Source organism: Camelina sativa, chromosome 11 (assembly GCF_000633955.1).
Source record: "Camelina sativa cultivar DH55 chromosome 11, Cs, whole genome shotgun sequence".
Taxonomy (NCBI): Eukaryota; Viridiplantae; Streptophyta; class Magnoliopsida; order Brassicales; family Brassicaceae; genus Camelina; species Camelina sativa.
This window is the reverse complement of record NC_025695.1, coordinates 4,360,724-4,387,939: the sequence shown is the minus strand read 5'-3', so window position 1 is coordinate 4,387,939 and position 27,216 is coordinate 4,360,724. Positions and strand designations below refer to the sequence as shown.

General features: G+C 34.1%; 6 protein-coding genes across 6 annotated transcripts in view; 2 read left to right on the top strand and 4 right to left on the bottom strand.

The window, feature by feature from the left end:
* Nucleotides 1,756-3,384, bottom strand: LOC104721585 (cytochrome b-c1 complex subunit 7-1). The gene is made up of 4 exons (XM_010439606.2): nt 3,186-3,384; nt 2,885-3,042; nt 2,311-2,358; nt 1,756-2,055 (listed from the first exon to the last, which is right to left on the bottom strand). The coding sequence occupies exons 1-4, from the start codon at nt 3,277-3,279 to the stop codon at nt 1,987-1,989; spliced, it is 369 nt and encodes a 122-aa protein (XP_010437908.1). The 5' UTR covers nt 3,280-3,384; the 3' UTR covers nt 1,756-1,986.
* LOC104727611 lies at nt 13,493-14,530 on the bottom strand. The gene has a single exon (XM_010446701.1). It carries the CDS (start codon nt 14,528-14,530, stop codon nt 13,493-13,495), a length of 1,038 nt encoding a protein of 345 aa, XP_010445003.1.
* Nucleotides 15,407-16,391, bottom strand: LOC104727610 (glutathione S-transferase T3-like). Its single transcript, XM_010446700.1, has 2 exons — nt 15,829-16,391; nt 15,407-15,770 (listed from the first exon to the last, which is right to left on the bottom strand). The coding sequence occupies exons 1-2, from the start codon at nt 16,389-16,391 to the stop codon at nt 15,407-15,409; spliced, it is 927 nt and encodes a 308-aa protein (XP_010445002.1).
* Nucleotides 20,068-21,726, top strand: LOC104721584. Its single transcript, XM_010439605.2, has 3 exons — nt 20,068-20,381; nt 20,517-20,742; nt 21,048-21,726. Exons 1-3 carry the CDS (start codon nt 20,169-20,171, stop codon nt 21,464-21,466), a joined length of 858 nt encoding a protein of 285 aa, XP_010437907.1. The 5' UTR covers nt 20,068-20,168; the 3' UTR covers nt 21,467-21,726.
* LOC104721583 (early nodulin-like protein 2) lies at nt 22,412-23,454 on the bottom strand. Its single transcript, XM_010439604.2, has 2 exons — nt 23,132-23,454; nt 22,412-23,020 (listed from the first exon to the last, which is right to left on the bottom strand). Exons 1-2 carry the CDS (start codon nt 23,316-23,318, stop codon nt 22,581-22,583), a joined length of 627 nt encoding a protein of 208 aa, XP_010437906.1. The 5' UTR covers nt 23,319-23,454; the 3' UTR covers nt 22,412-22,580.
* The window catches only part of LOC104727609 (probable potassium channel AKT5), an 11,171-nt gene continuing 8,420 nt past the window's right edge, over nt 24,466-27,216 (top strand). The window contains exons 1-8 of the mRNA XM_010446699.2: nt 24,466-24,947; nt 25,249-25,614; nt 25,719-25,776; nt 25,857-26,174; nt 26,358-26,603; nt 26,687-26,785; nt 26,881-26,913; nt 27,012-27,197. Coding sequence (XP_010445001.1) covers nt 24,706-24,947; nt 25,249-25,614; nt 25,719-25,776; nt 25,857-26,174; nt 26,358-26,603; nt 26,687-26,785; nt 26,881-26,913; nt 27,012-27,197 — 1,548 coding nt within the window. The 5' untranslated portion in view covers nt 24,466-24,705. The remainder of the gene's footprint in view (nt 24,948-25,248; nt 25,615-25,718; nt 25,777-25,856; nt 26,175-26,357; nt 26,604-26,686; nt 26,786-26,880; nt 26,914-27,011; nt 27,198-27,216) is intronic.

Below are 27,216 nucleotides of genomic sequence, written 5' to 3'. Positions count from 1 at the left end.
TCCTAGATAGGTTACCTTACGGCTTACGTGATGACTGTGGTTGTTTCATATTTTAGTTATATTTTTATGGAATCGTCGTTCAAAACGCAAAAATACATTAATTGTTTTATAAAAATTAAGACATTTTTGTTTATATCTCTAATTAAGATACTCGGAAAGTCGGAATATTTGTATATCATATTTCCTATCTAAAAATAACTAAATAAGTGTGCATTCACCACCTTCGTGTCACTAATAATTAATAATCATCAAACTGGAAAAAAATTACGAAGTGCTGATCATTTCATCATCTTTGATAGTTAATTTAATATTAATGATGGTAAAACTAAACAACATCTAAAATTTCCAAGATAATTTTGATTTACGAATATTGATCTCAAATCAAATTAACAAAAGACAAGTCAGTCTGTGTCAATGAATCACATGCAACCGACTTTCAATGGTCGACCCTCAGGTAAGTACACAGCGAAGTAAATTATTTTTTTTGTCTAAAAAGAAACATCCAAGTTTAAACAAATTAATTCATAATTAGAAAAGCCAAAAAAAAAAAAAAAAAATTATTAAGGAACCACATAAACCAATCTCTAAAACCAATAATATGTAAGTGTAACTGACCCATTTTCATACATCACATCTGTCACTGTCAGTAATACGTATCCACCTTGTGTTGTGTACAACCTTAATTTTGATCACTTCCATGGACCATCCATGATCCACTCGAATGTTCTGTCTACAACACATCTTCATGCTTTCAAAGTATTGGATAAGTTGAATCTCAAACTTACTTCAAGATCCACATAATTCGATCTTCACCCAATGTGATAAATACAACGCAGTCGATGCAACTATCATGATTGGTTTTAGGTTATATAGATTGATTCTCAATCAATCATACATTTGGGTGCCATAATATTCATAATAAGCCTCGTATTTAGGGGGATAAAAATCGAGTCTCAACTTATCTACTCTTGTTATTCTCGACATAATTCTAACATTTGTGGCTAAACGAAAGTGAGCTAAAAGAAAAGGAGGAGAGAGGGCGATGGGTAACTAAAGAAGAGATCTACGCCTGAATCTATTAAAGACTTGTGTCCCACTCTACGCACTCACATGCTTATGTTCTTTACTGTACATTTTTACTAAAATATATACATAACATGGATCTCTCTATTATATGAAATGAATGATTCACATCCTGTCGATAATATATAATAAGATTGTTTTTGAAATCGTAAGTTTCATTTCCCAATTTCCGATATGTCCAAGCTCAGCTGGATCTCTCTTTCTCTCTTCTTACACTCGCCGGTCCTCGCAAGTAGATTTTGGGTGTACTCGTCGATAATGTGTGAATTCAACGTAAAAACATTTTGTTCGAATATGTTCGTAGGCCACATACCGATCTTATAATATAATACGTGTACCAAACCTACAGATGTTTGAATTAGAAAATGGGCCAATCAAAACTGATGATTTTTGTGAATGGGGATCATCTAAACCAACGGCGTCGTAAGGAACTTGTCTATATCTCACTTTCTAGTGCATGACAGTACTACTGCTACATTAGACAAGTAGACAACACACCCATACCATAGACTTGGACCGTTCAACGACTTGCTTTAAACGGTGCCTAATAAAACCATAACTCATTCATTAATTTCTCACATGTAATTGTCAATGCAAAAGTGTATAGGGCAACATGGTTCAACCAGATCATCAAGAGTTTGGAATCATGACACTTAACAAATCGGAAGAATGGAACAGTAAAGCAAACCACAAATATAATAATCATTGAGACAGACTTGAGTTGCGTCCTCGATTTTATTCAAGCCAGCAAACGCGGAAAATGTAACTTATCACAGATTTATGCTTTTTCAAGTAAGAAACAGCTTTGTTCGAAAACTGAGTACCAAATGATAAATGTAATCCATTTCGAGATTTATGCAGAGAAGCAGCGTTGACCACAAGAAAAGAAGGAAAAAATAATGCTTATGGGAGCGTGCGCTGGTATAGTGGTAGAGCTCCCAAGGCTTCTCGTTCCTTACTTTCCCTCTCAACCTGCAAAGCACAACATGGAAACAGTGATGATGATAAAGACGATGATGGTCTATCCTTAAAGAAAAGTTATGCATCTTAAAGTTTTATCATTGTTTCCGGCGGTCTGCAACAAACTGATGTCAAAGGAGCATGCATGTTAAGTCATAGTGCAAGGAGGAATAGAAGATGCTCAATGACACTAATTAGCTGTTTGATTATTCCTACCCCGGAGGGAGATAATGATTTAGAGATAATTTCATCAGAAAAGAGACTTACAAGAGCCAGCATATCCTGAAGATAACCACGGAATGGGGTCTGCATCGCCTGTATGTGTGACGTAAGAAACATCAAATAAGAAAGTTAGAAAAGGAAAAAAAAATCCAAAAGAATGCCTTACAGATACCATTTGTTGTAGCTTAATACATTGTAAACCAAAGCCACAGTCTAAATACAGTAATACAATAGTATAAATGCAAACACAAACTTTTTTATCAATCCCAAATTTCAAATAAGCACTAGCAAGTAGCAATAGCAGAGTAAACAAACACCGTAACGCAAGAGAGAAGCATAGATTATGCATAAACTAGTTTATAAACATCTAAGCTCCACTATCACAAGATCATTTTTGTAAAGTAATATATTCAAGATGATCTAGGTTCAAAAAAACTTTCAACATTGTCTATCAGAAGACAAAACTGAATCTAAAACTCAATGCGAGGCTTGAAGCCTAAAAAAAGAATCTAACATTGAATCAATATTTAAGCTCAATTTCCTGAGTTAGCTAACATTCAAATCCAATCCTCTAACAACATCGGAGAACCAAAAAAGAGACAATGAAGAATAACAATACCTGAAGATCCTTGGGGAGGTACTCGTGCTTCATGGAGAGGTCCATGGCACGCTTGAGACGCTGGTTACGAGCATCGACGACCTCCCTGGGCAATCTGTTCATAGCCTCTTTGATGTCCATGCTGTAATACTGATCGTACAGATCATCGTACCTAAGACCTAAATCATTCCATACCATAATCACAAAAGACAAACAAAAGCAGATTTAGATTCAATCCTGAACCAGCCTCCTCATTTGAAAAAACAACAAATTCAGATTCAGAAATTAGGGTTATCGATCGAGAGAGAGAGGGAGATCTGACCGTATCTGCGGAGACGAGTAGATATGGCTTTCATATGCATACGAGCGAGGAAGTTCTTCTTCGGATCGATGAACGATTTCAAAAACGACGACATTTTTTTTCTCAATCTCTCCGATTGCGCAATTTCAGGTTTCTCTTGTTGTTGTTGTTGTGAGGCTAATCAAAAAGAGACGAGACGAAGCTGCTGGGGAGAAAGAGAGACGGGGGTAAATTTACAACGCTGATCAAACGAGGTCGTTTGATTTGCGCTTTTATTGGGCCTTAAGTGGCCCAGTTACGCTTATTAAAATTGCTTATTTTTTGGGGGTGCGTATTTTGTACTAAAACTCAATCGATCTCAGTCATAAAATTTGAATATTTATAAGTAGTATGTTAACCCGTAAATATATATATATATATATATATATATATATATGTTTTGAATAGTATGAGAGGACAATATATTACTTATCCTACCATAGAAAATTTTGTCGATTTGTTAATCATCTCATTATATTAGATTATATATATATATATATATCAAATCTTCTAAAATTTTGAATTAATTTGTGAATGAGCAAAATCTTTTAGAAAATAAAATCATCAATTATAAAAAATTTGCTAAAAAAAGTTGTAACCCGCACTTTTTAGATAGTAGAAGTTTAATAGTTTTCCGTGGATAATTATTTTTATTTTTATTTCGAACAATCAAAATAATTATTTAAGGAAAAATAATATTATGATTGATCATAATTATTATTTACGATTTCTAGTAAAAACATTTGTGTAGATGTTTTTGAAAAAGTAAGAGGAGAGCCATCAAATCTTGACAATCACTCGTCTGTAAGAGGAGACCCATCTGTGAACGTAAGCGGAGAGCCATCAAATGAAAATGAAAGCCATGATCAGATGAGTGAGCAATAAGCCTTCTCTATATTTTCCCAAATTTTTAACAGGTCTCATACTTGATCTTTAATTTTGTTTTTTTTCACTTGATACAGACAGGGTCTCTGAGTTAGGAAGAGGACGTGAGGAGGTTACAGGAGGAAATCTGCATATTGATATTGAAGGAGGAGATCTGCAGCAACATCCACCCCAACAAAGACCTAGGAGAGGAAATGAAGCACTGGAAAATGCAACTATAGAGGTTAACGACGAGGGTTTATACCAAGTCAATAACAGCCAGAGGACAGCTCAAACCAGAATTGAGGTTGGAAGCAACTCAATTGATAATGAAGGAGGAGATATGTTCGATGAGCAAGCTCATGTGGAAGCATTTTATGGAAACTCACACTCTAGCCGTCATCGGAACACTGAGCCAGAAGACAGATCGTCTATTGAAGGAGGAGAGGAGAGAGAGGGGAACTCAGGAGACCATGATCACCAAGGTACTCCTATTTCCTTTAGGTCTCTTTGTTTTCCCAATTTTTTCACGTCTCAAGCTTGATTTTTTTGCTGCTTTTTTCACTTGATACAGACTGGGTCTCTGAGTTAGGGACAAAGAGAATTGATAATGAAGGAGGAGATATGTTCGATGAGCAAGCTCATGTGGAAGCACTGTTAGACTCTGATGGAAACTCACACTCTGATGGAAGCTCATAATGGAGGAAGTACAGGTTACTGGACATTCATTTCCATGCACATGGAAGTGTAGCATATTCATAATGTGCTACACTCCATGAATATCTATGAATGTGCTACACTCCATGAATATCAAGTCTAATTTGCTAGAGATCAACTAAGGAGAACGATGTGCATGGCATTCATTTCCTGTCCCCAATATCTCCCTGGTTATTAGTTCCCCCACATCATTGGCTCTGAGCCACAAACCATCAACTCTCGATTCTCTTCTTCAAGTTATCTGAGAGTAGGAAGAGCATTATGCAGACAGCAGCAGATTCTAGATTTTTAATATTTGAGTCTATATCATCATATCATTGAGAAGATGATAACCACTCTAAAATGAATAGCTTCGAATAGAGATAATTAATTGTCAATCATTTCGGGAAAATCTGGAAACTATAATGGATTTAACTAAGCGTAAGTAGCTTGTTGTCATTCTTAGGATGGAGAATTTAAATACCACGGAATGGTCTCACCTCAACATTAGAAAATGGTTTATTCCCGATCTAATAACAAGGCAATTGTGGTCCTCAATGTTTTGAATGAAGTGGTATCTTTACAAAAAAAAAAAAAACAAGATATCCAAATATAAACAGAGTATGGGCAGAGAGACAAAGAGAAATTCTCTCCATAGATTACAATAAAAACAAACAAAAAAGAAAAGATTACAAGCGTTACAGAGTTATTACGCCCATATCAATGAATATTTGTCTTTTACTTCTTCTTTTTGTATAACTTGGCTTTCAATATCTTTGGCTCTTGCGGCACTCTTTGGACCAATTTCTAGACAGTTGATTCAGGTTTTTTTTATATAATAAAGTTGATTCAGGTTTGGTAGTGGTAAAATGTTACCCGAGGTTGTTTGCAAGCCAAGTTTAGTTTGGGTTTAATAGTGTAATCTGAGATTACTAATCTCCATGACTCCATCCGATGAAATTAGGACTTGGGCTAAATTTAATTAAAATCATTGTAACTCATTTGAATGTGTATGTATAGAGTGATAGATAAAGCTAGTTGTATGTATAAATCGTAATTAAATAAGCCCTAGAAAATGATAGTAGTTGTGTGAAAAAAGGGAGTTTAATTTAATACATGGAATCAAGTGTACTGTGAGATGATAATCTAGTTATATAGATATGTTAAGTTAGTCAAATATATATAATTGTAACTTTATTCTAAACGAATTGGATTGCGGCTAACATCTTTACTCTAAACGAATGATAGTATTTCAAGATGTAACTTAAACACCATTGAGAGTTTGAAAGGCATGTTTTTGTCTTCTTATGATTAACTATCTCATAGTATCATTTCAAGTTGCATGTACTATAATATAACGTTAAATGGGGTGATTTCACCATAATATTTCAAATCTCTTATGTTCCCACTTTCTTGACAAAGCATTCCAAAAGTTTATATAGTCTGTCTTTCTCTAAACCACCTTTAACTAAGGTTAGGTTGAAGTGATTTATAATGCATTGTAGGTACTCGATTTAGTTTGATATTTATATTTTGTTTGGTGGGATTTTAGATCACGACCCATATCCTAATTGCTATTTTTTTTTTAACAATGAAGTCGTCGTCGCAGGGAAAATACGAAGCAGATAACGCAAAGATAATTTTTATTTATTTCCTGCTTACATAATCCAATATCGTAAATTATGCAGTAGGTCTAAAGTTTACTATCTTCTTGATGAGTTCATAATTAATAATGCCAACTATGCTTACATTTTTTTCTAATTTATTATTATTATTATTATTTTTTTTTTGTCAAACTTCTAATTTTTGTTTCTAAAAATTCAAAAATTTCAGATAGAGTAACCACCAAAAAAAACTACATGAGCTGTTCTCAAAATTGTATAAATCAGTTCTAGCTTAATTAATTGATAAATTAAGCGCCATATATAGCACCTATCTGATAATCACAATAATTATTTGAATTCAAAACTTAATAGATTACATAAGATTAAGGTATCACGGTGGTATTAGAGAATACTCTCAAGTTTTAGAACATACTTGGATTAACTTTGTTGGATTGAAAATTTTAAAAGTTCTTAACTAGAACTGATTTTTTTAATTCTATTCGCTAATTATGCTAAACTGCTTTCATAGCACATGGTTTTGGTATCACAAAGGCAGATAATTATTCAGTAATTGTATGATAATACTTTTTCTTAATTAACCTCACTTTTGCCTTCGTCTTAATTGGCCCTTTTCGGCCGTCTCTGTTTTCTTTGTTAAAAGGGAATTTATATTTTAGTTTAAACTTTGTACTACCTCAGACAAATTATCGTCTTATTATATTCATATAGATAGAAACTATATTTATTTAAGATTTGATTCGTATACTTTTACACAATATTCCAATTCCTAAGTGTTTGATAGTGAGGTTCATATAAAATTACATTGAAAAAGTATATTAAAAATGTGTATGCTGATGCAAATTGGCATAATTTATTGATATAAACAACACTTTATAGATCATTAAGACATGGAACTTTATCAACACTTTAGTTGTTTTTGGTTGGATATTAGATTGATTGTGGACTTTGATTTGATTATCAGTTCTTTACATACACACAAAAAAATCATATATTTTGGATATAATGTTTTAGATTCTGAAATTTAAGAGTCTAAGGGTCCGAATGATAACCGCGGATTTAGTAGTGCGGGACAAAAAATTTGCTAGTGCGGTACGGTTCAACTGCGGTACATACGGGTCAAGTGCGGTTATTTCAAAATAAGCGGTACAAAATAATGTTTGATTAGTGAAAAATTATTTGCATTGCGGTTTTTATATTATTTTAATAATAATTAATAAGATTATATATTTTAATTTGTTTGGTATAAAGAAATAAATATCTTTATACATATACAAACCTTAAAGGCCTACAAAATAGCAAAATACATATTATAGATAAAATATAAGCATATATATCATAAAATATATCATAGATTATTATTGATTTAAATTGATTATTATTGTTAATGAAATAACATTTTCATCTATTATATATGAACTACAAAAACCGAAATTGAATTTTACTTAATCATGTAAATTTTATGTATAAAAAATCAAAATTTATTTATTTATTTATTTTATTTTAATGATCACTATGATAATTAAGTAGCATTAACAATAATATTATTTACTTTATCATTACTAACATTCACTTTGTTATTGAAATTTAAACCACATGTTATAAAATTATTTGTTAATATAGAAACTGAATTTATAATCATTTATATTAATCATAGTAATATAAAATCTATTTTTTAACATATGTATTCTTTGTGTTAATATAAATCAAGTGTTATATAATAGTGTTTAAAAAATGTTACATGTTAGTGAGAGAATGAGAAGTACAAATACTAAAGAAAAAAGATAAAAAAATGCCTTTTTCTTTTATTTTTGCTTTTTTATTTTTTATTTGATATATATTATTGAAATATTGAAAAAGAAAAAAAAAACTGTATTATTTGATGTGGTTTCAAAAACCGCTGGGTAAAGGCTGTGGATTTTTTAAAAGGCGGTTCACCTTATAATCTGCTGGACAAAACCGCAAATTATTTTTGTTTTTTTTTTTTCGGAAACGCTTATTTGTTTTTAAATGCATGATTGGTGACTATAGTACGTTTTTGACAAAAAGAAATCCAAAACCGTTTTTTCACCGTCGCCATTCACTGCCTAAATGTTGGGAGACAAACTAATTTGTGAAAAAATAAAATATATATTCCAACTTTGATTCCTTCTTATCCCACTCTTCCTTGATTAAATCTCTTAAAGCTACAAAATATTTATACTGTATCATTTTTTATGGACTAATGTTTAAAAACCATCAAAATAAAATTAAAAATATCACTACTAAGAAGAATATGGGGTTCCTTTATTATAAAGACCAATGAAGATAAACGTTTTTCCCTTCAAATAAAGTTAAGTTAATGAAAGTTAGCAATTTGTATCTTATAACTTGAAAATAAACAGATGGTGATTGTATTTTACAAACAATGCCAAAAAATTTATGGTACTTTTTCAAATCCCCACACATATATAGTTTCGACATCTCAAGACTCAAGAGGTCTTTAGTTTGTTGAAGTAAGAAGAAAACAATACTTAAGTTGATAGTGTCTATAACATGTTGATACTGTGTGGCAAAGTTCTCTGAACTTGTGACATAGAATGTGTAGATTTATGGACAATGAATACTAATACGTACACATAATTTTTTTTTTTTTAGATAAAGATAATGCACATAATCTCATAGCCAATCGTTAGAGAACATTGGTGATATTAGACCTAACCATGGTTCATATACATAATTACATACATATATGTATATTATATATATAGTATGTTTTTTTAGCAGTTACCATTTCAATTTTCTTGTCAAAATCACAATTGATACAAGAAATTGTAGTATCTTTTGCCAAGTGTTCTTAACACATAATGTAAGTTACAGCGGACCGTAACTTTCAAGTGATTCGAGAACCGAAAAGATCCTTCTCAAATAAGCTTTGATAAATCAACGTTTATAAATTATTCAATTTCGAACACATAAGTTAACCTTACTTTCTTTTGGCTCTTCGGTTTCACTCCTAGCCAAAAGAATTCCTCTAATAATATAAATGATGATTGTGATTTGTGACAAAATAATAATATATAGTACGACAGTAGTAAATACTGTGAAGTTCTAAATTAATTATACATGAACTAAACAAAAAAATATATCGATTAGCCTTTATAGTCTATATAGATATTTCGTATTCTCCCAGCACCTCCTCAAACGGTTAGTCTTGGCTCAATTTTTTTTTGTTTCTCTAGAATTTTGAGGAATTGCTCCTCAATTAGAAATCAACTATCAAATTGTAAAACTAGTGCATGTATCCACCCAAAAACTGTTGCAAGAGAGACGTTTCAAATGACCATAACTTATACTATATAGCTTAGTAGTTTGTATACCAATGTTGTTACTATATATATTATCAATCGAATTCAGATTCATACATTGCATATTTATAGACAAAATAAAATTAGATGGGGAGTTTAAATTTTTCGTGTGTTTGTTTGTATTAAGATTATTACAAAGTTACCATACACCCATAACGTACTATCCATATTCAACTCAGTTGCCATTGGAGTAAGTTGAATATGACTCAACAGTTAGCACTTATTAACACCTAGTATTAACAGTTTGAAAAACATATACTGTAATTAAAGGCTAAAAAGGTTATAAAAATATAAGTGAAATTAAAAGTGTTTAAAATATATTATTATACTGGAAAGCATGTATATATATGTATTATACACCTTGTCGAATGAGTCCCGTCTTCTAGAAGACACATTTCCAATATGAATTCTCATTAAAACTTTTTTTTTAATCTAGTATTATCTATGTCTTATATCTTAACCCTTGCAGATAATTTTTTTTAGTTGAGTTTATGTTCCGTATAAGTTATACAATCATCTATTATATGTATGACTCCAGTTTAAATTAAATTTGTAAAAAAACATTTTTTCATATAAGTTTCAGTATATATTTATATGTAAACAGCTGCGGTTGAGAACGAAAGAAACAGAGCAAAGCCAAGCCAATGCCATTGCAAAGAGAAAAAAATCTGTAAACAACTTTTTAAAAACAGGTTTCTATATTTTTAATTAGCAGAATTCTGTAGTATATATATATATATATATATATATCCTTTGACATCAGAATCATGTATTGTGTATTATATATCTTACTAACGTAAAAGATTAGCATAACATCTCAGAATCTTTATTCAACGAGTCCAAAATGAACTAATTTATAAGATGTAACTGATATATATACAAGAACATAATCATAAGTTCATAACATATCTTTTCCCACAAACTTATACGTGACAGCTTTTCACAGCGTTGAGTCAATTTAATTAACAACACAAATTTATTTGACTCTCATATTAATTATAGAGATATTTGGCATTTTAGACAGTTTTCAAAATATAATTATAAAAGTAGTACAATCACTATTTACAATTAGCAAATTTTATATTTTTTAATATTTTTACTATTCAAAAGATTTTCTAACCATCATCAACATTTCATATTTATAACACATGTTATTGAGTTTTTGATTTTTTTTATTAATATATAATATCTACAATCTTAAAAAAAAAATGCTGACTAATTAAAATTTGTTTTTTAAAATTTAAAAAATGTATAAAAATCTATGTTTTTTTCTTTATAATTTGATATGTATTTTGTTTGATGATTTTATTTGATAATGTTAAATATTTTTTACAAATTTTATACCCGTACACATTATTAAGTGTACAGATGTCTGTACACATATGTACACATTATTAAGTGTACATATGTAATTTGTGTAATTTGTTTAATTCTTAGATTTTCAGATATCTATATTGCAATGATTTTGTATAAATTACATATGTACAATTAATAATGTGTGTTTGTACACTTAATAAGGTGTATAGACATCTGTGTACGGATACAAAAGATGTATATAATATATTTTAAAATTATTAAATAAAATTCATATCAAATTGTAAAGAAAAAATATAGATTTTTTGTATTCAAAAAAATTTTTATAAAAAGATTATATTAACAAATATTTGTATAATTATGATTAAAGAAAAAAACTTTATTTCTCACTCACACACATACCTCTATTGGTAATTTTCTCACTCAAGTCTATGTTCCACAATATCTCTTATTTCATACATTCTCTATTACACAACACCTATTTTTCTAATTTTGAATAGTAAATGTATAGTTTGCCAATTAGGTTTCAAAAATGTACTAATCCCCAAACAAACCCTTAATTATATATCACTACAAAAACATGCAGTCTGCGTCGGTTCTACTATTTTTTAATTAACGTATGGAAAACGACTCAAATAGTATTAGAATTTCGTATAATCTTGTTCATGCATGTTGTATATTAAAAATATATGTGTAGCCAGCTACGATTCAGATACACACACATATACAATCTTGAAAAAAAATTAAGTACGATATCCATGGACTTTATGAATTGGTTATAGTAAAACATTAATAATTCAAGATAATTAATTAAATAGCTACAAAGAAGAATCCACCAATGGGCGAAATAACCACTTGATAACAAATGACGACATTCATCCAACATTAGTTATTAGTTACTAGAGGAGAATTGCTAAAGAGAGTTCACTCTTGTTTGTTTGTTTGTGTATTAATTTGTGATCCCATTCTATTTATACAGCTGGCCTAAGAGGTATTTAAGACTACCTTCTTCTTCTTCTTTTTTCAATAATGAATTTTACCTTATTTCTATCTCAAAATATGATGGATATGTGTGGTTACCATTTAATTACAAGAACTATATTAATATATACAAGAATAATAATTGATCTATACATAAACAAACTACAAAATATTACTATGTACGATTGTAGACGATTTTGGGGTGATGGTGTATTATGGGCGTCGTCTTTAAAATTGTCAAAGGCCGATTTCTTAAAATATAACCCAGTATCTAAATGCCTAATTTTATTTTCTGTTTGAAAATATAACCATGATCAGACTTTCAAGCCTACAGTTGTTTTATTTTTGTAAACCAAAAAGTGTTTAACCACCAGTATAAAAAGTTTCATGATTCCTAAGAATGACCTAATCACTATTCGGGAATATTCAGAAAGTTGTACGAACCTATCTACTAAACAACAACAATGTCAATATATGCATGCATATGATTGATGATTGCGTAATTTGCACATTTTACAATTTCATTCCGTCAGGGTACTAATAACAACAAAGAATAAACTGTTTAGTTTTCACCTCACCTCAAGGATCTGGTCCACATGCTGCCACCATGTGATCCTTGCTCCAGAATATTCCCGGCCTCAAAAAATCCCTCTTGGAAAAAAATGCGGAATATTCTACAAAACCAACTCATTTTATTACTTTTATTTATTTGCATTTCAACTCTTTTTAAGATATGATCCGTTCAACACTTCATGTGAGCGATCAAGAAAAAACATCTGTTTAAAACTGGAAAGTGATATATAAAAATTATAACATGCATGTGCCAATATATATATGGTTTGATAAACATCTTGAATATATATATATATATATATATATATATATATGAAAATGTGATCTATTCCTGTTGCCGCATTTGCCAATCCTTCATTACTGTTCATACCAAACTAAAGTCTTAAAACCGATACTATGATACAATTGCATAGATAAACGTGATTTGCATAAGTTCAGAAAATGTATATTTCACGCTAAAATATTAGATTAAAGTAAATCTTTAGTCAAGAGCGACAAAAGAAGGATGATAGCAGGATTTTTCGTAATGTAAGTTTTAACTTGGAGCTAAAATACCGCTAATATTAAGTTTGGTGGCATGAAGGACAAATGAGATCAATCTCCACTCAAGTAATCCACATGGCTTACTCAAATCTTAATTAATTATATAAATAATACTAAATTAATTAAAGCAACTCACTTAAAAACTTAAACAAAATCAATTATCCAGAACTTATTTAGATTGCTTAATCATTTAAATAATAATTGTTTACATAAAATAAAAAACAATATAATATTACAAATTTTGGAATATTAAACATAAATTTAAAATAAGAAATATTATACATATTATACATAATTCAGAAAAAGATTTATTGATGGATTGCACCAAATTTTTACCAAATATACTCAATCAAGTCTTTTTCAACCGATCATGCATTTGTATATCATGAACGTCATTTCGAATGTCAATCAAGTTATGTAGATTTGTTTGTCTATCTGTAGAATACGATAGATCAACATGATGAGTTCTGCTTTCTTCTCCATGATGGAACTCCGATGGTTCGTAGAAATTGTAGGTATGTCGTTCGTCTTCAACTATCATGTTATGCAATATGATACATGCTCTCATTATTTTCCCTATTTTCCCTTTATACCAAAAAAGTGCGGGATTCTCCACGATCGCAAATCGAGCTTGCAAGACTCCAAATACACGCTCTACATCTTTCCGGCATGCTTCTTGAAATTGAACAAAGAGTTTTGCTTTTCGGCCACGTGGAAGTGTAATTGATTGGATGAAAGTCGCCCAGTTGGGATAGCTACCGTCAGTGAGGTAGTAAGCCATATTGTATTGTCGTCCATTGACAATGTATGTAACTCTTGGAGCTCGACTCTCTAGGATATCATCAAAGACCGGCGAGCGGTCCAAAACATTGATATCATTTAACGTACCCGGTGGTCCGAAAAATGTGTGCCAAATCCATAAATCTTGGGATGCCACTGCCTCTAGTACGATTGTCGGATTTCCAGATCCACGTGAATATTGTCCTTTCCATGCAGTTGGACAATTCTTCCACTCCCAATGCATACAATCTATGCTCCCCACCATTCCGGGGAAACCGTGTTGTTCTCCAATATGTAGTAATCTTTGGAGGTCTTCCGTTGTAGGTCGTCTGAGATAAACGTCTCCAAATAGATGGATAACTCCGTCTACAAATTTTTCAAGGCATTTGTGTGCGGTTGTTTCAGCAAGTCGTAAATATTCATCCACCGCATTTGCCGGACATCTGTATGCCATCATACAGATAGCTGCAGAACATTTTTGAAGTGCAGAAAGACCGAGCCTTCCAGTAGCATCTCGCCTTTGTCTGAAGTACGGGACTCCATTCTCAATAGTACTGACTATGCGTTCGAACAATGGTTTGTTCATTCTAAAGCGACGGAGGAACATAGCGGAGTGTAAGTCGGATTCTCACCCAAATAATCATTCCATAGCCGAGTGTGGCCTTCTTCGCGGTCTCTATTTATGTGCACTCTTCAGAATATTGGAGCTGGTGGTTCTTCCTCTTGAGTGTAGTTGTACTGAATCCCTTCCACTATGCTATCAACTTCCTCCTCTACCATTTGATCAACTTCATGATCAGAAATCCAATTAGACATTATCAGTCAAATTGGATTTATTTTGTATTGGAAATGGTTTTTTTTCCTTGGAAAGGTTTATGGAAACTTGTTTATTTGGTAATGGAAAGGTTTATAAGAAGAAACGTTGATAAGAGAAATCTTGATAAGAAGAAATGATGATGAGAGAAATGGGTTTGTATGGAAAGGAAAAAAACTGTAGAAATGCTAAGAATCGGATGAACTAGTAAATGAAGAAGAGAAGACAAATGATCAATATATAACCTTACAACCAAAGTCTATACCCATTCACGGGTTACAAAGTTGTGACAGTCCTTAAACAAGCAAAAGTCGATCACTATTAAACAGGGTACATAATATTGAGATACCCGTGAATGGCACAAAAAAACAACACCCATTCACGGGTTACAAACACAACACATCACACATGTATAGACAACGAGTTTGCTTCATATGTCGACCAACATGTTTCAATTCAGATGCCAACGAGACTGCTTCATATGCTTCATATGTTGTCCCTCAAACCTGAAACAAAAGAAGAAGACAAGTATAGTTAAACACAAAACATGACAAAGTTAAGGTTTATGTTAAACACAAAACATGACAAAGTTAAGGTTTATGTTAAACACAAAACAAAACAACCAAAAGATAGTATATTGAGAACATAGCAAAGACACAAGAGGTAAACCTAAATATTTGTCAACATTTGATCAAGGAGTTTGTCTCTAAGTAGTACTTCAGCGGGTGTTAGTTCACTCTTGTTAAGCAGGCTGTCTAACAATCTCATTTTGCCATGCCTCTCTTTAGCCGCCTGTTCTTGATCCTTCATTGCTATTATCTTATCCAACCTATCGACAGAACCATCCGGAACATCACTACTAACTGCTGGTTTATTTCCTTTCTTCTTGGCAGCTTTAACCCCCAGAGGCCTCATCTCATCTCCACCGTTGCTCGAAGTAGCTGCGAATTCTCCTTCATAAGCAAGCTTAGTCCGCTTAATGCCACATTTCTCATGGTGTTCTGTGATCCATTTCTGATCATTCTTCAGTTCTCTTCAGCAATGTCCTAGCAGAAACGGCTTGTCCATGTCATTCTTGTAAAACTCAATACGCCATTCTCAAAACAACATCTTCTGATTCTCCACTTTTCCTTCTTGTACTCGCTTGTGCGTAACACCCAACAAACTTGTTGATTTGGTGGTTTATCTTATTCCACCTTGCCTTACATTGTGAAGTCCCTCTTGCGTTTGAACCGGTTCCTCCAACATGAGCTTTGTAATAGTCTGCAACCCTCTTCCAGAAACTATTTTTCCTCTGCTCTTTGCTTACCATTGGATCTTTGCTTGTGTTTAACCAAGCACTTATTAGATAGACATCCTCTTCTGCACTCCATCGCTTCCTAACTCCTCTGCCTCCTTCTTCATCAATCTCATCTACCGTAACCCCAAAACAGTCTTCAGATTCAGATATCGGAGTCTGGTTAGGAGGCTGTGAAGAGAATGGAGGGCTAATGTTTAAAGGCTGAGAAGAGAATGGGTTACTAAACTGAATAGTCTGAGAGGATTGGGTGGAATTTGGAGGAATATGATTAACAGAACAGTTGGAGTCTTTTTGAGAATTCAAAAGATCAACAAAATTTTGATCCCAAAAACGATAAGGGTTGCTAGGATCCATTGTTTAGGCTAATGAAACCGAAAAGGGTAGGCTGAGTGTTTAGGTTTGGATAGAATAATGTTAAGAGTTTAGGTTAGTGTTAAACAATGATCGTTTATATTTATCGAGTGTGGCTGATGTGTGTTTTACAACTAAAGGTTATTGAGCAAAAAGGTAATGAGTGGTTAGAAGAAAAGAGATATACTGATATGACTGGACAACTGAATCACTTTTCAGTAATTCTCTTTCTGTTATTTGATTCCAAAAGTTGATGGTTGAAGTCAATACAAAATTTTAATACAATCATTTACCCTATAGCAAACTGAAACATACATCACTCTTCGACACGCTTCCAAACAACAAACGAGTTTTGAAAACATAAAACACTTTAGCAAACTGATACCAAACTAGTCTTAAAAACAAACCAAACTCACGCCAAACTCGAACATAAAACACTTGAGCAAACTCCAATCTCAAACCAAACTTACACCAAACTGATACCAAACTAGACTTAAAAACAAACTGACACAAAACCACACAACAACACATCAAAGCACACAACAAACGGGTTTTTATTTTTTTAACACTTGACCAAACACAATCTCAAACCAAACCCAAACAAAATTAGAGTTAAACAGAAACACAAACTCAAACTAAACACTTTTTCACACAATTGTTTATACAGAATATATAACTAAGTTATACAAACATAAAACATAAAACCATACCTTCTCAAGTTATACCTTGCAACCGTTGTGTCCACTGCATTAACACAACACTCTTCACCATTCCACCGTTGTATCCCGTTGATGATTACCTCTCACAAAACATGACAAAAGAGTCATAAACATCACACACTTATTTATACAAAATATCAAACTCTACTTACACTCTACTCATAAGAACACCAAACGGGTTCACTATAGCAAACTGATACCAAACTAGACTTAAAAACAAACCAAACTCACACCAAACTCAAACATAAAACACTTGAGCAAACTCCAATCTCAAACCAAACTCACACCAAACTGATACCACACTAGACTTAAAAACAAACTGACATCAAACGGGTTCACTATACAATCAATAACACAAAGACAAACATTACATAATAAGAACATCAAACTATTATCAGACTCAATTGAACATCAATCGGATAAACCGAAACCCATAACCCTCCAACCAAATCTCAAAATCAATTTAACATCCGACTTATCTCCCAATCCTCTAATAATAAGTCGAATCGACTGAAAACATTAACAATTCTAACAATCTATCGACTTAATCCCAAACCCTAACAAATAAAGACCACCAGAGATGAATTACAAAAACATGCAACAACTCACACATTAGAAGAAGAACCTTCTCATCTCCGATTCGTTAGCCGGTGGTCCGAAACCTCCCCTTCAAGCCTTCAGAAGAAAGCTCCACCGTCTTTCTCCCACCAACAGATACCTCCGCCGTCGTTTCTCTGTGAGAATCGAAGCGTCAAATCCAAGAGTTGCCGATCGTAAAGCCATTGGTGTCGTTGCCAACCAGATAGCTCCACCGTCGTTTCCCCACCAACAAACCTCCGATTTTAGCCGGAAACTTCATGGGAATCGACGTGAATCGGTTCGATTTTCCGATCACGACTGGAATCGCCTTTGCTTTCGCCGTTTGGAACGAGAGAGAAGAGAGAGTTTGTCTCGCGATTAATGAAAAAATAAAAGNAGAAAACATTAACAATTCTAACAAATCTATCGACTTAATCCCAAACCCTGACAAATAAAGACCACCGGAGATGAACTACAAAAACATGTAACAACTCACACATTAGAAGACGAACCTTCTCATCTCCGATTCGTTAGCCGGTGGTCCGAACCCTCCCCTTCAAGCCTTCAGAAGAAAGCTCCACCGTCGTTGTCCCACCAACGGATACCTCCACCGTCGTTTCTCTGTGAGAACCGAAAATCCAAAAGTTGTCGATCGTAAAGCCATCGGTGTCGTTTCCAACCAGATAGCTCCACCGTCGTTTCCCCACCAACAAACGTCCGATTTTAGCCGGAAACTTCATGGGAATCGACGTGAATTGGTTCGATTTTCCGATCACGACTCGAATCGCCTTTGCTTTCGCCGTTTGGAACGAGAGAGAAGAGAGAGTTTGTCTCGCGATTAATGAAAAAAATAAAAGGAAGAATAAAAAAAACAGTTTTATATTTACCTGAGACCCTATCAGAAATTGCCACGTATCGTTCTTAATGGGTTACTCCAAATACTTCCTACAGAACCGATACTTAACATTTTTGGATCAATAATGGGGTTTTTAATCAAATTTGGGCCCAAATTTGAGAGTACCTCTGAGAGTACTCCCCAGTGGAGGTGCTCTTATAAACTATGTACAACGGGGTAGGGTTACAGACCGCTAGAGGATCAGGGATGAATGGTTACGCTTAGACGATCAAGTTCTTTGCGAAGNCTATAAAAAATTGCCACATATCATTTTTAATGAGTTACTACAAATACTTTCTACAGAACTCATACTTAACATTTTTGGATTAATAATGGCTTTTTTTAATTAAATTTGGGCCCTAAATTTGAGAGTCTCCCCAGTAGAGAGGTGCTCTAAGTAGTATTAGTTGGGAATAAGTGCGTTTAGAACAAGAAAACACGTGTATGGCTATCCTCCACGTAAGATGTCTTTGTCCCTGTCTGATTATTGGCACGTGGGTCCTATTTTCCCAGATCATGACGATTCTAGCGACTTGCGCAAACTGCTTTTCATGATTATTAATTATTACACTTTTTTCTTTTGATATAACTTAATTATTGCACTTTTCTTCTTCTTTCTTGAGTCGCGTGAAATAATTCAGATAAATTGGGATGAATTCTACACTTAGTTTTACGGGAGAAAGTTTCAAATACCGTGGACGTTATTAGTTACAATTTAATCCACACCAAAATAACGTTTATGTTACGGAACAAAACACTTATTTTGCTTTGACAAAAAACAAACAAAAAACGTGTAACCGTTAAAAAAAGGAAAAAAATTTTACTAACGTATTTCTTGTAGATGTATACCGTCCTTGAGCGGCGATTCATGTAGTTGTAAACACATGAAAATGAAAATTAAAGCTCCAAAAAGTTTTAAAAAAATATATATAATACTTAAAAAGCAAACCATAAAAAAGAGAGTTAAACGTAATTATTTAGTGGCCTAAAACACAATTTCCCTCTCCACACGCGTTTTTATCTTAGTTTTCAGATAAATCTTATTTCAAATTAAGAAATTAAGACAATAGCATACAGATAAATCTAATTGTTTTTTTTTAGGTAGATATAAACAAATCTAATTGTTAAAAATGGATAATTGTGTGTACTAATCTAATCTAATCTAATTTAGCAGAGAAAAACAAATTTAGTGTACTAATTATTCGAATAGAGTATATCCGAATCTGTGGTCCGAAGTTGTCGTGATTGGCTATGCTGACATAAGAAATAGCTGTCTTTTTAGCGATCAGATCCGACTCAGTTCCCAATCATATACTCACACGTCATCTTCTTCCAAACTCAAAAAACAGAGCATCAAAGCAATCACTTGTTCGCGGCGCCTTGTATCTGTTTTCTCTCCCACCTCCAAGGCGGGTCCCCAATCCCAACTTATCCGAGTCATAATACTTTAGCCATCTCTCCCTGACTCTGACTATATATATCCTTCTTCTTTATTCCTATTTTTCACAACAACAAGAATTAAAAGAAAACAAAAAACAAGAAACATTTCTCATCTGTCTCTCTCTTTCTCTCCTTTCAAGAAACGAAATGGATCGGCAAAATTCCGATGACATTATGAAATTTCTCGACGGCATGGCTAGCTCCGACGATGTTCTATTTGGTTTCCTTGACGAAGGTAACCAGTCACCGGAGGATTATAACTTCGCCGCCGGCGACGAATTAGAAGCTGATAACGACACCACCGATTGTAATTCTGAAGAGAACATAAAATTATGGCAAGAACAAGAACAACTTCTCCAGGTAACTTTTTAAAAATCTTATCAGTATACATAAACTCTCTTTTTATGATTAAAGGTTCCAATTATGTTCTTTTTTTTTTGTGGGGTCTCATTAATTAATTATGTTTTTTTTTGGGACCAAATCTGAAATGTGTAGGCGACACTGTATAGGACAAGTTCAATTGAGACAAAGATCAGACAAGCAACCAAGGAAGCGTCAAAACTAATTAGATCAAATGGTTTGGTATGTGTCTGTCGAAGACCGGTGACCGACGGTTGCCGTAGCTGTTTGCGTGGCGAAATATCTCGCCGTCTACGAGACGCCGGCTATGATTGCGTCATTTCCAAATCCAAGTGGAGAAGCTCTCATGAGATCCCTGCTGGTAAGCAATCAAAACCTATTTTTACTCGAATCTTTCTAGTATTCTGTTTTCCTTATTAAAGAAGAAGATACTATCTGATTTTTAGATTAAAAACTGTTTTAAAAGATTTTGTTCGAATTTTTGGATTTGTTTTTTTGAAACCCTCGCCCATCTTTATCACGCCATTAATATATAAACCACGTCAACGGAATTGTCTAGATATTCTAAAAGAATAGATATGTTGAGCATCTTCCGCCTTGAAGTAAGTTGTCATTAATTATAGTACTTTGGACTAACCATGACGTTTATATTTTCTAAAACATTAGGTGAGCATGAATTTTTGGAGATCGTGGACAAATCTAAGAAAGGCGAGATCCGGGTGGTGATTGAGCTATGTTTTAGGGCGGAGTTTGAGATGGCGAGAGGTAGCGAAGAGTACAAGCGACTCATCGGAATGTTACCGGAAGTGTACGTCGGGAAAACGGAGAGGCTAAAGTCATTGATAAAGATATTGTGCACGGCTGCGAAGAAATGTATGAAAGACAAGAAGATGCACTTGGGTCCTTGGAGAAAACACAAGTACATGCAAGCCAAATGGCTCGGAACGTGCGAGAGGAAATCTGTGTCGCCGGTTTCGGAGATGGAGGAGGATAGGTTTCCTGTGGCAAAGCAGAGGGTGTCTATGTTGTGTTATGGTCTTCTTGGCGCTGAAATGGGCCGTCCGGCCGCCGTAGCGGTCGTCTGATTATATATATAGACAAGTAAAATTAGGGAGAAAATAAAGTGAAATGAGGTTCACTTGAGAGATTTTGAGTGAAACGGTCTCATCGATGATTTTGTCGTGTGTGCCCAAAACAGGGCAATTTTTTTTTTTTTTGATAAATTAAATATTTTAATGTATGTATATTCAAAGGGGTTAAAAAAGGGGAGTAGGAGACGATTTCCTCATGTGAATTTTGTTTGAAGTCAACACGGTTTTGCAATAAAACACTTAACCCTTCTGTATTTGGCAAATGAACAAAACGTGAATAAAAATCACATGAAAACCAGTATTGACTAGTAGGCCAGAGAGTTATGTACTGAAGTTCAATAGTCATCATCTTATTCTTTAGTACGCGCTTTTCTGTTTGGTTCACTATTAATGTTTTCTAAATTTAATCGTGACTCTTATGGAGTTCTCTACACAAAAGTTTATGAAAGAAATTAATCTGTTAATTCTATGTAGCGTAATATATATATATTGAGTAGACGTGCAAGTATCACCTTTTTTTCGTTCGGCAGAGCATTAGGAATCTGAAATTAAGAATTCCTTCCAAAACGAAACTATGGCCTATGCATGGGATGTTGCCACTGTCCACATGTACTATATGTAGGTACGACCACGTCGTTTATACGGTACATAATTTTTCTTCAACGTAACGCACTGAATTAATATCTTGCGGCTTTTAAATTCCCGCGGTTCAAATCAAATCATATCATTTCGTTTCCAGCGTCTATGAAAATCCAGGCCGGAGCTAAGTGATCCTTAGTTTACCCGGTTCTAACCTCTATAACTCTATATTTTGTTGAATGCCTCAGTTATTTTATAGTAGTTGATTGAATTTAGTTACGTTCTTGTGTATAAAATATCTTAATCTTTCACTAAGAAATAATTCCTTTTTAATATATAGAAAATCAAGATTTGATAAAATATGAAGAACTTTTGCATGATGAATGGCATTATTGCATGATCATGATGATTAAACACGAAAACAAGGACAAACACAAGACGGGAGAAATAGAAAAGCTTACAATAAACATAATAAAAGGCACATTAATATTAAAACTTAACTCTGGCGAAAGTAATACCCTCACAAATTCTAAGCCATGGAACTTATCATAATCACGAGAATCAAGCCTAGAGAAACCACCCCCGGACCAACGGAACCGGCCGAATTGTGAGCTGCCGCAGCGGGACCTGAAGCCGGAGCAGGAACTCCTGAAGACGAATCCACTTCCGGAGAAGGTGCCGGCGACGACAAAGCCTGATGGACCAGAGACGTTGAGGGTGACGGGGAAGGAGAGGGATGACGAGGAGCGTGGCTGTGGTGGACCTTGGACATGACCGTTAAGGCTAGCTTCTGACCTTTGAGACAGTTTCCGATGTCGCCGCTGATGAAAAAGAATGGGCCTGAGTGGCTAAGTTGGAAAAGAGAGTCACCGTCTGAGAGGGAAGCCAAGGCGTCAGTCGTGTTGCATGTGTTGTACTCTGTTTCACTCACTTGCAACACTGAATCTTCTCCCTTCACGTACTTAAAAACTTGCGAAAGCAACAATTGATGATATATATTATCATGCATCAGTGACATTTTTCATTTTTGACACATTGTGATTTGTGTCCATATAGATGGAAAAGGGGAGAGAAACTTACAAAGAGTGTCGTTGACTTGAAACCGGTTTCTGTGAGACCACTCAATATAATCCTCGGAAGGAGCAAGGACCCAACCATCTCTCTCACCAACATTGAACTTGTGCCCAGTTGATAACTCTATTGTAAACCCCAAACCCATCAACATCACAATCATCAAGTAAACATCAAACATTTTGACAAACACCATCTATCTCTCCGACCCACAAACTTTAATTAGAAACACACTCACTTAGAGCTAACTTGTTAATTTGGTGTGTGTTCTGGGTCCTTGTATGGATGTGTATTTATGGTGAAAGTAGTGTGCAAGAGATAGCCGTTGGCTGTGCATCGATGATATAAGTAGAGAAAATGCCAATTAAGTAGAAGCGTTACTTTCGTGCTCGTCTCTTTTCTTTCATTACACGTTTCGACATGCAATAGACGTAACGGCTATCTTTCGTTCAACTTCTCTTCCTCCAATACATGTACAGACAACCATATATTTCGTCAGGTAATCACGCCATCATATCAAGTACAACAATTAAAATCCATTTTCTTAATTCAAACTTATATAACGTATGGTCTTGTTTTATACTACTGGGTCAGTAACTAGAAAAGTAATAATAATTGTTTTGAAAATTTTGAGTTACATATAAAAAAATTACATTTCAAATATTTATTATTGTAAAGATTTAGGTAGATAAGATTCGGATAAAATTCGGATATCCAAAAATGTTTAATTTCAAAGGAAGAAAATTGTTTGACTGAGCTATTCTAGTAACTCTTTTTGGCTGGAAGAAGAAATTCATCTCTCCTATTTTGACTGTCAATATCGACTATTGTAGTATACTTTAGAAAAATTCTGAAATTCGAATATGTACATTATAGAAGAAAATTGCGACACATATTCATCGGTCTTATTATATCTATTTTCTTTTGTTTTAGCTATTATATTTACTTATATGGAAACGAATAGATCTACTACCAGAATGTTGAATTGTAATAATAACATTTATATTACGTTTAATAAGTAAGGAATCTTTACTAAAATATTCTTTTTTATTAAAAGGAAAAAATCCTAAAAGATTAAAAGTCTTTCACAAAAAATGGAAATCATCATATTATCCGAAAGTTAACATTTATTGTGATTTTGGAAATACACCAAATAAGGGGAAAATTATTAATGTTGAAAAAACCGAAACTTTACTTCTTAATATTCTTTTCATTGAACGTATTCGCCGATACGATATCTAATTATTTATGGTAAGAAGAAATATAAGATAGTATTATTATGTGTATATAATAAAGGTGGGGAAAATAGTTGAAGCAGGAAGGGGTAAAAGTAAAAAGGTAATAAAAAGCAGATAAAGAGAAAGATCTCACACACACCAAAGTTTAGGAGAAAACCGAATTGGTTAGCGGAGGAGGGAGAGTATAGAGAGACCAGCCCATGTGTACGCGCTTCTCCTCTCAACAATAAAATTGCTTCGACAACGGAACGTGAAGGGGCTTTTATCCACTTAGGTCACAGAGAGAGAGAGAGAGAGAGAGAGAGAGAGAGAGAGAGAGAGTTGAATCCTCCTGCATCGATCGGTATGGAGAAGGATAAGAAGAAGAAGAAGAAGATGGAGTGGTTTTGGCCGGAGAAGAACAACGGTGGAGTTATTTTGGAGGCGGAGGATGTGGCGGCGGAACATTTATCTAGAGAAGGGACAATGAGCCAATACAGCTTTAGCAAAGGTCTTCTTCCGCCTCTCGGAGTCGGAGCCGCCGGTCGTTCTAGCCGTCACATTAAGCTCCGCTGCTTCATCGTCTCTCCCTTCGATCCTCGCTATAGGTACTACTTACGCTGATTCTGTGTATCTTCCTTTACGTTTGTGTAATTTGAGATTTTGTGGACTGGATGATTCGTTGATGCACGTGGAACTGATTTTTAAGCTTCTCTTCTTATGAGATTTATGGAGAATTTAGAAAATTGCAAATCTCAATTCCCAAATTTTTTTGATGAATCTAAACTGTTCGATGAATTGCTCGTGTTGGTGAAGAGACATTATAACTCCATGATTTTTTCATAGTTTTGTTTAGGTATGATAGTGTATCACTGTGACTGATGATGATGAGTTTGCACAATGTTGCAGAGCGTGGGATTGGTTTCTAGTGGTTTTGGTGCTTTACACAGCATGGGCTTCACCTTTTGAGTTTGGGTTCCTGCAAACACCAAGAGCACCTCTCAGTATTCTTGATAACATTGTCAACGGGTTTTTCGCTGTTGATATTGTTCTGTCATTCTTTGTTGCCTTCTTAGACAAGGCAACTTATCTCCTAGTCGATGATCCCAAGAGAATAGCTTGGAGATATGCCTCCACTTGGCTTATTTTTGATATCGTATCTACAGTTCCTTATGAACTTTTTGCCAGCTTATTGCATAAGACTATTCAAGGATATGGGATTTTCAGTATGCTGCGTCTATGGCGTCTCCGCAGGGTCAGTATATGTTTTGCCAGGTGAGGCTTTGAATCTGTTTCATCATCATCTGTTATTATTCATCAAGCTATTCTATTCTTTGTAATAGTATTTATTAGTGCCCTGTATATATTGAACTTTTCAGATTGGAGAAAGATCCGAAATACAGCTACTTCTGGATTCGATGCACGAAACTTTACCTTGTTAGTATCTGTACATGATCTTAGATTAAGCAACTATATTTTATTGCTGTCACTATAAGACATTGATGGTCGTATTGTAGGCTGCTCTCTTTGTGGTTCACTGTGGCGCCTGCTTCTTGTATTCTATTGCTGCACATTACCCAGATCCCTCAATGACATTTATGGCACTTGCTGAGGAAAATTGGACAAAGAAAAATTTGCTTATCCGGTATGTTACATCAATGTATTGGTCCATAACAACTTTCTCAACAACGGGTTATGGTGATATACATGGTAACAATGCAAGCGAGAGGGCCTTCATCCTCTTCTACATGATATTTAATCTTGGATTGCTAGCTTATATAATTGGTAATATGACCAACTTGGTGGTTCATGTGACCAGTCGCACCGTTAACTTTGTAAGTTCTGTTTATGGTTTGTTTAATTTCTCATTTCTCCTTTCATATGTTCAATTCAGAAACATTATCCAAGAACTCACGAAATCTTTGTTTTGAACTAAGCCAACTAACTATTGTCTTGTCCTCCTGCAAGAGTTGTTTTATACTGTTTAAATATTTCTTGTTGATTTTAAATTATTTCAGAGAGATACTATCCAAACAGCCTCAGCATTTGCTCAGAGGAACAATCTTCCAGTGCGCTTGCAAGAACAGATGGTAGCTCATTTATCTTTGAGGTACAGAACTGATTCAGAATGCCTACAGCAGAAAGATATTATTGATTCCCTCCCCAAGGCTATCCGTTCCAGCATATCACATTATCTGTTCTACGAAATTGTTGACAAGATCTACTTGTTCCGTGGAATATCCAATGATCTTCTATTCCAATTGGTATGTTTTTTCATTGACAATGATTTTAGACTTGTCTACTTTCTTTTGATGAATCACCCGTTCAACCTTCTGATATTATGTAGGTCACTGAGATGAAGGCCGAGTATTTTCCTCCTAAAGAAGATGTGATTTTGCGAAATGAAGCACCAACTGACTTTTACATAATGGTCACAGGGGCTGTTGTAAGCATTTTTTTTTTGTTGTATCTGCGAAACAATTCTACTTCTCCTTTCATTTTTTTTTCTTCCAAATAGTTGACAATCCTACTATATGACAGGACATCATTGCACATGTGAATGGAGTGGATCAGGTAAAATCCGCATTGTGATTTCGCTTTCAAGACAGCTTTTATGTTGTGATATCCCTTTTAAGACAGCTTTTAAGTTGCGATTTGTGTATTCATTTCAGGTAGTTGGTGAAGCACGCACAGGTCAGGTTTTTGGTGAAGTAGGGGTCCTATGTTACAGGCCACATTTGTTCACAGTTCGTACCAAGCGATTGAGTCAATTGCTTCGCCTGAACCGTACAGCATTCTTAAACCTTGTTCAAGCAAACGTTGGTGATGGAGCAATAATCATGAATAATCTTCTTCAGGTTGGTCCCAAAGCTATTT